We start from the raw sequence: 14,588 nt of genomic DNA, 5'->3' as shown, positions 1-14,588 counted from the left end.
TTATTTTTGAAATTATAAGCTTGAAAATAGTGATGGATGCAAAACGGCACCTTTATTTCCCCAAAAAATATTGGCGCCATACATTGTCATAGGGACATAATTTAAATGGTGTAATAACCCAGACAAATGGGCAAATAAAATACTTGGGTTTTAATAATGGCAGCATGTTTTATTTTAAAGCTATACTGGTCGAAAACTGAGAAATAATGAATTTTTCACTTTTTTTTTCTTAATATTCTGGTTCAAATGCATTTAGAAAATAATAATTCTTAAGAAAATGTAACACCCAAAGAAAGCCTAATTGGTTGCAGACAAAAAAAGATATACATAAATTAATTGTGATAAGTAGTGATAAAGTTATTGGCGAATGAATGGGAGGAGAAAATTGCTCGGATGCATAAGGTGAAAAACGACTGAAGGCTGAACTGGTTAAAGACGCACCACCTTCTATTTGGTGATCACTGAGCCTTTGCCTGAATCATATGAGATCCCAATGATCTCTGGCTAATGTGAGATTGTGCTATTAATCACAGGTTTTGTAAACTTGGCTCAGTGTTACACTGGGTCAGACCTTAAGTTTTTTTTCCAGTATTACTTGTTCTGGTCTGTTATCACTATGCAAGGGACACAAATGTTTCCAGAATATTTTTTCAACAAATGCAGATCTGTTCTGCAGGATCATTTGTTATCTCCATCATAAAATAATCTTTGTGAATCAGACCCATTACTAATCTGTACTTGTATGAAACTGGTTATTTACTGTAAAAAAACGGAAATTCCTCACACCACTTTCTTCCATAGTATACCAAAGTCCATGGGTTTGTAGAACAGTTAAAATTGAAACTGTATTTTGTTGAGAAACAACAATCCCCTTATTGCAGCTCTGTATGTTGAAGGGAATAACTTGCTTACCTTGTTCTTGTGCACACAGCTATTCAGAAGTGTTCTTAACAGCATCAGTTTGCAATTATTAGCATCTCATTGACCATCCCTACAGGTGAAACTCAAAAACTTAATATATTGTGCAAAAGTACATTTATTTCAGTAATTTAACTTAAAGGAATACTATCAATGCCCAAGTGTTCTAAAATGACAATGTACAAATAATGTCTAAGTAGCTGTGTAAACATTTTCCTACTTTTCATGTTAAATATCAGAGGCAAAAGCTGTAATTTGAGGGTAGGATTTAGCTATATTGGGACAAATGAATTGCAGAAGGGGTGTCTGCTTCAATGCACAGCCAGAATACAAGAAGGGTCCGCACTTGTTCAAAGGAACGACCTTTATTGAATGGACTTATCCATAAACAGCCAAGGCAACATAAGATAGCTTACATGTTTCGGACTATCTTTTCTTAATCATAGCTAACAACACTTTGGCTAATCGGCCATATGTAGGAATCTCAAAGTGTCACCACCGCCCACTGCTCCGCCCTTAAGGGGAGGAGTAAAGGCACATGAGGATGGGCAGACACATGGAGATAACCCCTAACTATGCCATATCCACTTGTGTAAAAGAATATACAATATACAAAAATATATAAAAACACTTAGGATAAAACAAGGAACATGTAAGATCCCATAGAATGAAGAGTAAAAACCAAACATCTTAATCATAGTTACAGAGCACATTTGAGCAGGAAATAAAGCCAGAAGATGGCCTTAATATATGAGAGGGAAACTGGAGTGAGGTGATGCATTCTCTAGTCATGTGATGGCTGCCAGATCCCACTTTGCATTCAATCCATGTAGAACCCGGGTGTTCATCTGAAATATCCATAATGCTTCCCTGCGTAATAGCCTTTTTTGGAGATCTTCCCCCCTCTTTGATGTCAGCACCCTCTCAATCCCACAAAAGGAGAAACTAGTCATATTCCCTTCATGGGCCTCTCGAAAATGTTTTGCCACATTTGTGATGTTGGAAGTGTGCCAATTGGCACCCAAATAATGCTCCGCTATGCTCTGTCACAAAGGCCGGGTGGTACACCCCACATATTGGAGTGAGCATTTACCATAAGTAATGAGATAATACAACATAACTAGTGCCACAGTTAATAAACTGTTTGATCTTGAACGCCCGGCCATTTGAGACAGAGACTGCAGCCTTAGATGTCCTATGGAGGTGACAATACCTACAAGTGGGAATACCACATCTAAAAGAACCCACTGTGGACAGCCACGTTCTCCACGGGGCCTTTGAACAAAATAGGCTTGGAGACAAAAGCTGCCCCAAGGTGAGGGCAAGTCTACTTGCAAATTTCACTCCATCACCTAGAACCTGTGAGAGACCATCGTCTGCTTGTAGTACCGGAAGATATTTCTTCAAAATTTCATTTACCTGCTTGTATTCAATAGAGTAAAAGGTGACAAATGCACAGCCAGAGTTGCATATCAGACTACAGAAAGCAAATATCAAACATATCAAACTCTGAAAGCAAAAACAGTATGAAAAGCTGTGACAATTAGTTACATTTCCTCTGCTCTCTTCAGACATGTCAGTCAGAAACACAGGACACAGGAGCTGCAGCTGTTGGGAGCTCTCTTCTCACACACAGAGCTACACATAGAGTTAACTGATCAAGTGTGAGGGGAATTTCCCCTCTCCTCATGGCTCAGTCAGCAGTCAGTTTTGGCGTCAGTAAAGTTTGAAAGTATTTTGCTAACAGTAAACAAAGAAGTTGCTACTAAAATGTATACACCAGTACTTAGCAGCATTTCCCAAACAATTCCTGTGTCAATTGAAAAAAATATGTGAATCGATAGTATTCCTTTAAAGGGTGAAACTAATGTATGACCTAGACTCATTACATGCAAAGCAAGATATTTCAAGCCTTTATTAGTTATAATTTTAATGATTATGGCTTACTTCTTATGAAAAACCGAAAATCAACATCTTAGGCCATTAGAATATTGTGAAAATGTTCAATAATCTAGGCTCAAAGTGTCAGATTCTCATCAGCTAATTAATACAAAACACCTGCAAAGGGTTCCATCCTATTTTATATACAGTTTCACCTTTTAAGTTGAATTACCGAAATAAATGGACTTTTGCACAATTTTCAAGTATCACCTGTTTACTGATTTCCATTGGTGGAACTAAAAGGCAAGGTAGAGAGGTGTGAGGTGAGCGCTCATTGTATGTAGCTGTACTACATTTTCTACAGTACACAGCAGTAAAGAGTTCTGTAAAGCCTCATTTGATGGTAGTATATTGTGAGAACGCGGAAAAGCCGCCGCGTCTGTCAAGAGCAAGGCGGCTGACTCCGCGTCCAGCGCGGCGGTTTGCACGCATAGACACGTGTCTGGTAGTATGGTGGAATGCGGAAAGGCCGCCGCATGTCCTAACAGCAAAGCGGCCGTTTCCGCGTCCAACGCGGCGGTTTGCATGCAGTGGCGTGCGCTTGGTGTGGCTGGGTCTGTTAGTGCACATAGGCAGATGGAAGAGCTACGCGCGCGCGGGCCTGAACTCAGGACCTTTATACCAGCAGGGGAAGTGTCAGCTGATAAGGAAAATCAGCTGATTCCTGCAGGACTCATGATTGGCTGAGTGGATCGGGCGGGGCAGCAGAGTTCAGCTACTATATATTCTGCTGCTTGTCAGTTGCTGGTTGTCTGTCATTGCAAACACTTTGTGGAAGCATTCAGACCATAGTCAGATCCTTACAGTGTGTTTGAACCAAGAGGACTTGGTAATTCACACTGAGTCAGATTACCTTGTACTGTTTATTTGTTAGACCAGTTCCAGGGTGTTGAGATCAAGGCCCTCACACCCCAGACTAGGAATACTGTATATCTTCTGTGTATTCTCTAGCATAGTTCCAGGGTGTTGAGTTCAAGGCCCTCACACCCAAGATTAAGGAACTGTATTGTCTTTGTGTTATATTCCAGACTAGTTCCAGGGTGTTGATGATCACGGAACTCGCACCCAAGACTAGAGAATTGTATAATCATTTATGTTATACTCCAGACTAGTTCCAGGGTGTTGATGATCACGGAACTCACACCCAAGACTAGGGAATTGTATTATCATTTATGTTATGCTCCAGACTAGTTCCAGGGTGTTGTGACTACGGACCTCACACCTCAGACTAGTATTGCTATTACTGTGTTACGTTAGCCCAGTTCAGGGCAATTCCTTGCATATTAGCAGCAGGGCTTCCTGCACCCAGTCTCGGTCCCTCGCCCAGGGGTCCACAGGCTACAGGAATATCACCCACTGTCAGGGGTGAATTCCTCAGGAGTCTTAGGCTGCCAGCTCCTCTGGTGGTCCCCACTCAGAGTTGTTACTGTTGCACCAAACACTTACACTCTCTCAGGTGTCTAGAGGTTAGACATATCTGATTATTGACGATTCCGCAGATCCTCAATAATTGGGTATATCTGTATTCTTGGGGATACTGCGGATCGCCAAGGATCAGATTCTCTCTCTGGTTGCTGACACCGATCGTTACACATATCTATATTCCTGTATGCACGATTAACATATTATTTTCCTACTGTGATTCTTAAGAAAGGGACATTTATTTCGTGAGTTGATGTCAACATAGGATGGCAGCATGACCTTTTAATATCGCTCTGATCTTGGGGTTCCCAGGGCCAGAAAATGATAAGGGTGCGCAGACATCCAATTTTGAATGGCCAATCATTGACCAATTTTACTAACTCAATGTAGTATGAGAGCTTACCTGCTCAATCTGTTCATATTATTAAAAATCTGTTGGCCTCATGCTACGTTGAAGTGAGCTGTGTACCATGCTTTGTTCTCCCAAATGGGTAAAACCTGAATGAGGTTTTAGCTTCTCGTTCTAGCCAAACGGCATAAACATTTTTTTGGGCTGAAGTTTAACTTAGGGCCCTTTTACACTTGCAGTTAGTTCCTCTGTTGCGTTACCCTATTTTACCGCAAGGGGTCACAAAAGCAATGAATGTATATGGAGCTGTTCACACTTATTGCTGTGTATTGCGGTGTGCCGGAAGTATCCGAGCCAACACAAGGGCAGCAGTGCATTACCGCAAGCATCACGCTTAATGCAGGGTGCTTGGATTGATGGAAGTCTTTGGGCAACACACATAGTTGAAACAACGGAGCATGGTACGTCATGGCGCGCATGCTTGGACTGATGAGAATCTCATTGATGTTCTTTCTGCCCAGCAGGGAGTACGTCACTAAGAGGGGGGGGGGCAGCGTTATGCAAATTACCCTGTTGGAGCATCCCAATGCATCACACCACAATGCAAAAAACAAGTTTAAAACAGGCCTGAACGTTTCTTGGCAATGTATAAATCCAGAATTGCAAATCATTCATATTATTATTATTATTATTATTATTTAGTATTTATATAGCGCCGACATCTTCCGCAGTGCTGTACACAGGGAGAACATACAAACTCCTTGCAGATGTTGACCTAGCTGGGATTCGAACCGGGACCCAGCGCTGCAAGGCGAGAGCGCTAACCACTACACCACCGTGCTGCCCATTCATATTGCTTGTTACTGCAGTTCTGAAGCCCCCCTTCCTTTGTAGGCATTTGTGCTTTAGCAAAGGCTGCATTTCTGTAAATGTCATTATCAACAAAAATGCCTCTTTATACAGCCACAAGTGACATTTTTACGTCAAATGTTATTTGTACTGCAATGTTTGCATTTACTGCATTGCTTGTGAACTGCATTTTTGGATAAAATATTATGCAATATTATTCTGTATGTTCTAATATTTATTGACCTGCTTTTTAACATATCTCTGTTCTCTCTCTAGATTTAGTACATTGTTTAATATCTGGGTCAAGTATAAACTGCGACTGCCAGCCTGGTATTACCAAGAAAAGCTTCTTAAGGTTGGAGATAGTCTTGTTCAGATCAGAGTAAGTCAAGGTTATTCACAGGCAAGACACATCAAGTTGAAATCATTTCATTTTTCCAGCCACTTATTTTGGGAATTTTTGAATGCAGAATGTAGGTGATAATAAATAGAACATTTAGCCTACCAGGTGATCATGAAACACTTGCCTTTTTTCCCCTGTGAATGAATCACTAGCTATTCTAGGCACATTGATGAATAATGTTTTTGAATCACTGGTTAGAATAGTGAGACATGCTGTGAAAAAGAACATTTATTGAATTAAAATACAGGATGTCTGACTTTTCGGGCAAAAACTTAATAAAGGTGAGGAAGAAATAGATTTGTTAGGTATGCAACTGTTTTCTTTCGTCTTTCCTGCTGCTTTTGTTAAAGTTAATCGTGTATGACTAAGCTTCATATACTAAAAAAAGTTTGGCACAAAAGTACTTTTATTTTATACCTGCGAGTTATAGTTCAGCTTCTACTCTTAGTATAGAATCTGACGTACAGTATAATAGTTGACAATGTAAAAACGTATTTTAGGTACAGTATTTGGCACATGGGGCCTGATCCAATTCACCTCTTTTCCTAAGTTTTCTCCCAGGTGATATTTTCACATCTTATTAATAAAATGCCTTTTAAACTACCAGCAAGCAAGAAAATACTCAGAATAATTTTGACAGTACTTTTTCACCTACTTTTTGGTACTTTTTCAATTGCAAAGTGCAAAAGTTATTTTAAACAGAAGATGAAAAATTATCTTCTAGGAGAAAACTCCTGGGAGAAAATGTGAATTGGATCGGGACCCTGGTATCAAAAGACAATGGAAATATGAAAATGCCATAACTTATACCAGCCAATTCAATTTTATCTTCACTACAGGATTGTTTTGCTGTTTTGCCTCACGGGTTTTTAAACCCTCTAACTTCGCTCACCACCGTAGTGGGTAAAATGAATTGCAGCAAAACATGAGGAAAGGTTCAATAGTAATATTTATTGAGCTACAATCCTGTTATAATAATTATCTAGGCTTGCAGAATCATAGTTACATTGTATTTGAGTAATTAGTGAGCATCAATATTATTTCTTACGAAGTATTGCAGCATCACCCATAGAAGATTGGGGGACCTCAGCGACCTCGGAGGGGAAATACCTGGTGACGGCACGTCTGCTTGTCCTTCGAAAGGCTTAACTCGAAAGTATTTTCCCTCCTTTATATAGACAGAATTCAATGTCTGCGCAGGCTTAGAACCTATTTCATCCATGCACCTGTGCAGATAAGAGTGCGTGATCACCATGTGCTTGTATCAGTGCACCTGTGCAGACAAGACACATGACTCCGTGATCACAACGTGCTTTAGAAGGATCACAGAACACGTTTGACTATTGTTGCTTATGTGAAAACTCCGCACATCATCTCATATTTTGACTAGTGTTGTAGATAGCAACACTCTCATGGTCAGTCTTTCATGAGAATGTTATGGTTAGATAGCAACACTCTCATGGTCAATCTTCCATGAGAATGGTATGGTTAGAAATATCTCATAGCCAGCTTTTGATGAGAATGAATAAATGTGTTATTTTGAATTATAACTGCCAGTATTGTGTTATTTTGAATTATAACTGCCAGTGTTGTAATGAACTATCATAAAACATCCAATACTAAAAGAAGCTAACATATATATACCGTAAACAGCAATCTCTTATCAATCAATCAGACATTCATGTCACTTTTGTATCTCAAGGACATTTATCTATCTTCCAACATTTCAGTCGGCAAGACGTGAGCGATGTCATGCGAACAATCATTCAAACCAAACCATCATTCTTTTAACAACTGTGTGCTATTAGACAGCATAAGTTTACCACCCTTACCTGTGTCATATCAGAATATTGTGAGGATTGCTGAAAGATCACTGAAAAAGCAGTTATGTGATTGTAGACATGTACAACACCTGTAATGCAAAGTTGTTTAAATATAGTAAGTTAGTAAGTTTTTTGTTTTTTTTTTACCAAACGTTCTCACTTCAGGTACAGTTGTATTCATAAGTTTACATACCATGAAATGTGTACCATGAGTAATCAGGCATAACACATAAATTAGAGACTTCTCAAAATAACACAATTAATGAAAACATTTTTTTTTTAAATACTGAAATGGTCCTTATTCAGAATCTCATAATCCTGTGTATTCCCCTCTTCAGCATCAATGACGTCTTGTAGTCTTTTGGGTTCGTTGCGAATGAGGGACTTCATTTTCTCAGATGGTAAAGCTGCCCATTCGTCTTGGCAAAAAGCCTCTAGTTGCTGTCTTGCATAAACTGAACGTATGAAAACTCCCCAAAGTGTCTCATTGCAATTAGAGGTCAAGAGACTGTGAGGACCACTCCATAACCTTTACTTTTTTCTGTGGTAGCCAATGATAGGTTGATTTGGCCTTGTGTTTGGGATCATTGTCGTGTTGGAAAGTGTAAAGCCTGGTACTCACCATGCAATTTCCTGTTAGATAGATGGTTCAAATAGATAATTTCTGACAGGTCCAATCTGATTTCCTATCGTTTTTCTGATCGATTTGCATAGAAGTGATCAGAAAATCAATAAGAAAAACGATCGGATCTGTCGGAAATTATCTATCAAACCATCTTTCTGATGGGAAATTGTATGGTGTGTACCAGGCTTAAGAGTGTTCTGTGCTCAGCTTGTCTTTCAGTATTCTCTATAACATATTGCATTTATCTTGTTATCAACTCTTACAGAAATCTGAACTGATGTTGCTCTCTCTCTGCCCCCAAAACACAAGAAATCCATCTCCTTGCTTTAAAGTGGAGATGGGGTACTTTTCATCATTGGCCTTGTTGACTCTTCTCCAAACATGGCATCTATGGTTGTGAGCATATAGCTCAGGTTTGGTTTCATCACTCCAAATGACTTTTTTCAGAAGTTGGGAAGCTTGTCTAGGTTGCTGTTTTGCATATTTTAAGTCTGTTTTATGACATTCTTGCAGTAATGGCTTTCTTCAGGCAACTCAACCATACAAATACTTCTGAAATGACAAGTAAACAGGTCACAGGCAGTGGCGTAGCTAAGGAGCTGCGGGCCCGATGCAAGTTTTACATTGGGGCCCACCAAGCACTCGATGCCTAACAATTGATACGGTGCACCAAAACCTGCCAATGGCAACTATGGTGTCAGGGGCAAGAAGGGAATAGGGAGCAGTTTGTTAATGATTACCAATATTCAAACTATTTATAGAAGTGATTATTATGAGCACAGAACCAAAATGAAAGCTAATACTGCAGTTAAGGGAGGGCCCCGCGGGGCCCCTCTGGCCCAAGGACCCCGATGTGGTCGCAGCCTCTGCACCCCCTATTGCTACGCCCCTGGTCACAGGTATGGGACAATTACCCACTTCACCACTGAGGGGTTTTACCCCCTGACCACCAGAGCAATTTTCACCTTTCAGCGCTCCTTCCATTCATTCGTCTATAACTTTATCATTACTTATCGCAATGACATGAACTATATCTTGTTTTTTCCGCCACCAATTAGGCTTTCTTTAGGTGGGACATTATGCCAAGAATTATTTTATTCTAAATGTGTTTTAATGGGAAAATAGGAAAAAATTTGGGAAAAAATTTATTATTTTTCAGTTTTCGGCCATTATAGTTTTTAAATAATGCATGCTACTGTAATTAAAACCCTTGAAATGTATTTGCCCTTTTGTCCCGGTTATAAAACCGTTTAAATTGTGTCCCTATCACAATGTTTGGTGCCAATATTTTATTTGGAAATAAAGGTGCATTTTTTTCAGTTTTGCGTCCATCCCTAATTACAAGCCCATAGTTTATAAAGTAACAGTGTTATACCCTCTTGACATAAATATTTAAAAAGTTCAGTCCCTAAGGTAACTATTTATGTATTTTTTTTATTGTACATTTTTTTTATTTTTTTTTTAATTACAAAAAAAAAAATTGGGAGTGTGGGAGGTAATGAGTTAATTTTTTGTGTAAAAGTAATTTATTTGTATGTGAAAAATGTTTAGGGTGTAGTTTTACTATTTGGCCACAAGATGGCCACAGTAACTTTTTGTTTAATGCGACCTCCAAGAGTCCTACCGGACTCTTGGAGGAAGTACTAGGAGGCTGGGTAAGTGGTTGTTTTTTTTTTCACAATGATCGCGCTGCTCATCGGAGAGCAGCGGATCATTGCGGGGCTTAGATCAACGAACGGGAATGGATTTTCCCTTTCATTGATCTCCGGGCGAGCGGCGGGCGGCGTGTTTACGAGCGGCGGGCGGCGTGTTTACGAGCGGGAGCGCGGGCAGCGGCGGGAGTACGCAAAGTACGGATTTCTCCGTCCCTGGGGGTTAAAGGATGGAAAAAGGGACGGAGAAATCCGTACGGGCGGGGGTAAAGTGGTTAATATCCAATTAACCTGTGTGTGTCAAATTGTGTGTATATTATCAGGCTAAATGTCAAAGATAAGTAAACTTTTTATCAAGCCCATTGGCATGGGCAATCATATTTTCTAAAATAAATAAAAAAGGGCCAATATTTCACAAATTCTTTGAGGTTATGTAAACTAATGAGCATGACTATATGCATATGTTACTGCAAATATACCACTGTTTTTATTTTTCACTTACCTTATAGCAATACTAAGGGCCATTTCACACCGAGGCATTGCGTTGGGGTATTTTTACCGCATCCACAACCGTGCAATGAATGTCTATGGAGACTTTCATACTGTGACCTTACGACGCGACACGATGGAAGCGACGTTTTCGCAGCATCCCCGACGCAGGTCAAGAACTAAGTTAATGATGCGTCGACTTGCGACGATCTGCATCATCCCGGAAGTCATGCTAGTTGATGGCTACACATGGATTTCTAAAAAATTACTGCCACGACGTTGCGGCGTGCATGCGCAGAAGTGTATTTAAACAATACACTTCTGCATTCCCAAAGCAGGAAGTGACGGCAAGCGCTCGTCACTTCCTTCTTGGCCGGTGGCCAGACAGGGTACACCATGCGCTGTGTTCCCTGAAGGCCTATTTTTGATAGTGCGTGGGGCGCGATGCACCGCAATGCTAACGCTGGTTTCTAGTGTGAAACCAGCCTCAGATCTACAAGCTTTTCCCACCTAATAAGATTAGTTTTCACAGAATCCAGTCTAGGCTTGTCGGATACGCTCCCCTCTGGTTTCCAACATTTGTAAATTAGGACCATTGTCGCACAAATTTCTTGCACATTTTAGATAACCTGTGATATGATGTTTTAAACTATGTTGGCGGGTTAGCTGACTGTCGTTGTATTGTTCTTATGTTTTTAGGAATATAAACTGGCACTTTTTCAGTGTTATGGACGCTACCTTGAACAGTTTTGCTCAGAAGACATTGATGATATTACAGATGTACAAACCTTTAAATCTACATTCTTTCCAAGTGGGACAGATGACAGAAAAGCTGGTTTAACGGTATGCAGCAGGGTTATATGCTTTTTTTTAGTACAGCACATTTAATTAATTCCAAATTATAAGACTAATACTAGTACGGAATGGCCTGGAATGCCCGCCCCTGTAGTAAGGAGTGCACATATGGATGGTGCTGGAGCAGTTATCCCTCATCATTTCTCCTCACTTCAGCTACCGCCTGCCCGTGTGTCCTCAGTGTCCAACCACAGTGTTTTCCAGATTCATCTGCTTTTGCTATAATCCAGCCTCTTCCTGGGTTCTGTTCTCCTCTGTCACTATTTAGCCTAGCAGCAGAAAGACTCAGAGGTCTTTGCGGAGGGACCCAGAAGACAAACTGGCAGACAGTGGCAAAAATGAGGAAACCCAACGGCTAGAGCAAGGAGAGGCAGCAATACCGGTTATCCTCCAGCATGATGTATGCACACTCTGTTGCTGGGTGAAGGGTGGTGGCTGGATAAGCTGAGGACCACACAGGTAATGGGACTAGCATTCTCCACTGTGTGTTCTGCAATTTTACCTGACTATAAGCTAAGATTTGATACACGGTGGCATTTTGGGACCAAAAAACCTTGGTTTATATTTAAGATAATGCACTATTGCATGCCTCCTTTTTAAATCGAACCAACAGGTTTTTAAAGAGGAGCTGTTAGGTATAAGGTCTCAGAGAAAAAAAACACATATATCAGTAGCTAAATATTGGCTGTACGTACATTACACATGCATTTCACTGTCCGTGTTTGGATTTCACTGAATTTTTATATAGTATTTGCAGAGAATGATGCTCCTGACAGCTCATGGCAGGTTCCATGTTTGTCTGTCTTCTATGAAGCCAAATGTGTCATCATGTCCTCCCTGCTTCCTGATTATTCCACTCACAAAAAAGACAACACTACTGTGCAGTGAATATTAATTAGCCATGTGGCTAGGAACAATAGCGGACTCATGCAGTATACTCTGCCCCGAGATTTTTCAGTGCTGTGAGCTGGACTGCGTTGTAACATGAGCCTGTAACTTCTCACTAGCAGCCGAGGGGAGGGCCCCAGAATGCTTTGCAGTATGGTATGCGGCCTCTCGGCCTCTTAAGAGCTTGGGTCTAACAGCCTTGCTGTTCAGCACACATCAAAAGTAAGAGAGATTTTTAACTGCAGTATTGCCTTTTTGGCTTCCTTCTAAACTGTTTAACACGGTAGAATAGAGGTTTAAATTAGCTTTTGCAGCCTGACAGTTACTCTTTAAAATCGTAGTATAGCCCAGAAGCTTTATGCTCGGGACACTTGCCTTGCAGTTCATGTTTCCTGGCTTCTATCCCACCAAACAACTACCTGCATGGAATTTTTATGTTTTTCTGGGTCCACATAGGTTTACTCCAGGCACTCAGCTTTTCTACCACATCACAAAAACAAACTGCTGGATTAATTTGCATTCACTAGCTTGTGGTAGGGACATGACATTTTCAGCCACTTTTAGGGGCAGTGAGTGATGCAAAGTGATCAGTATTCTCTGTAAAAGCACGGTATAATATGTTACTTCTATATAAATATTGGAAATCTGTAAATAAGCCTGACATTTCTACATAAGACTCATCTTTATTTCAGTTTCATGCCCTGCAAGGGAGATGTATTTGCATCTACCAGTTGGTCAGAACAAGTGATGCCAATCTTCAAAGCCAAGACTCGGTGAAGAAATGTCTGAGCATATTGTCCTTTCTGCAGCTCATCATGCAGGTTGTCCTTCCACAGGAAAATCTCTGTTGGCTGATTTTCAATGGTAAGTGCATAGAACAGTTTGGATAGTAGCAGCATATTTACATTCAAATATGCATGACCCTACTAGCTATGGGATATGTGCTTGGACTTTTGAAACTCTTGTAGGTGGTTATGTGATTGTATTTTTTGTGTTTGTAGAGTACTTGCTTAATGCAATGAAGATTAAACAATAATGCAATAACATTACATTTGGCCCAAAAATAGATTCATAGGACCCTGCGGCAGAGTGCACCGGCAAGGTCATATGCATAGCGCCCCCTGCACGCCCAATGCTGTCGCTGCCCTTCTCCCAGTGATATACTGTACACCCTGCTGGACAGGAAGTAAGTCACTGGGATTCCTTCCTGACTTCCCCGTTGTATTTGCGTTTTTCCCCGCATGCATAGAGTTCTGGTATTCTGAAATTATTTTGAGTTGTGCAGGACTGGAACTCTAATTACTGGTTTATATACAAATTTCTACTGGGCTCGATTTACTATGGTATCAACAAACGTCTGAATTACAGTCTGAAATGCATGTCCAAGCATCTCCTGGTTTACTATGGAATCACCAGCATTTCCTGATTTACTAAGGAATGTCAAAGCATCTCCTGATTTACTAAGGCATCACCAGCATTTCCTGATTTAGAATGGCTTGTCCAAACACCTCCAGATTTACTATGGCATCACCAGCATCTCCTGATTTACTGTGGCATGTCCAAGCATCTCCTGATTTACTATGGCATCAACAGCATCTCCTGATTTACTGTGGCATGGCCAAGCATCTCCTGATTTACTATGGCATTACCAGCATCTCCTGATTTACAATGGAATGTCCAAGCATCTCGTGATTTACTACGGCATGTCCAAGCATCTCCTGATATACAATGGAATGTCCAAGCATATCCTGATTTACTAAGGCATCGCCAGCATCTTTATTGGGGATGTCACAAATGATTTGGCAAACAGGACTGTTCTTTTATATTTTTAAAAAGTATTATTCTATTCCATTCTTCTTTGACTGGCTGACTGGCTTATACTTCACTAATAACTGCACTGCCTTCATTCCTTTGGGAGTCTGTGTGAACCCAAGTATATGATGATGGACTTCTATGTATATAGGAGCAACATTTTGGGATCTATGTGATCAGGCTTACATGCTGTTTCATTGTTTTGCTATTTCATCTACTGAACAATCTGCTTCACCTCATATGTGATCATAGTAATGCTGCATACACACGGTGCGTTCGTGCACTCGATTTTCCCGTCGATTCCCGTCGATTCGTTTATTTCCAACATGTCCGATTTGGATTTCGATGGATCGTTAGGTCGATTCGCATGCAAAGTATGCCGAATCGACCTAACGATCCATCGAAATCCAAATCGGACATGTTGGAAATAAACGAATCGACGGGAAAATCGAGTGCACGAACGCACCGTGTGTATCCAGCATAAAAGCAGCATGGACTTGCCAAGAAAATTGCGAGCTGCTGTTTTGCCACTACAGGTTGCAACCTTATCAAGAAAGGGCTA

The 14,588-nt window shown here is 40.6% G+C and overlaps 1 protein-coding gene across 1 annotated transcript in view; it reads left to right on the top strand.

The window, feature by feature from the left end:
* Positions 1–14,588, top strand: part of CFAP54 (cilia and flagella associated protein 54) — a 528,182-nt gene that overhangs the window by 16,576 nt on the left and 497,018 nt on the right. The window contains exons 2-4 of the mRNA XM_068273664.1: positions 5,756–5,861; positions 11,171–11,314; positions 12,907–13,078. Coding sequence (XP_068129765.1) covers positions 5,756–5,861; positions 11,171–11,314; positions 12,907–13,078 — 422 coding nt within the window. The remainder of the gene's footprint in view (positions 1–5,755; positions 5,862–11,170; positions 11,315–12,906; positions 13,079–14,588) is intronic.

The sequence above is a fragment of the Hyperolius riggenbachi genome, chromosome 3 (genome assembly GCF_040937935.1).
Source record: "Hyperolius riggenbachi isolate aHypRig1 chromosome 3, aHypRig1.pri, whole genome shotgun sequence".
NCBI classification, from domain to species: domain Eukaryota; kingdom Metazoa; phylum Chordata; class Amphibia; order Anura; family Hyperoliidae; genus Hyperolius; species Hyperolius riggenbachi.
This window is presented reverse-complemented; position numbering and strand designations above follow the sequence as displayed.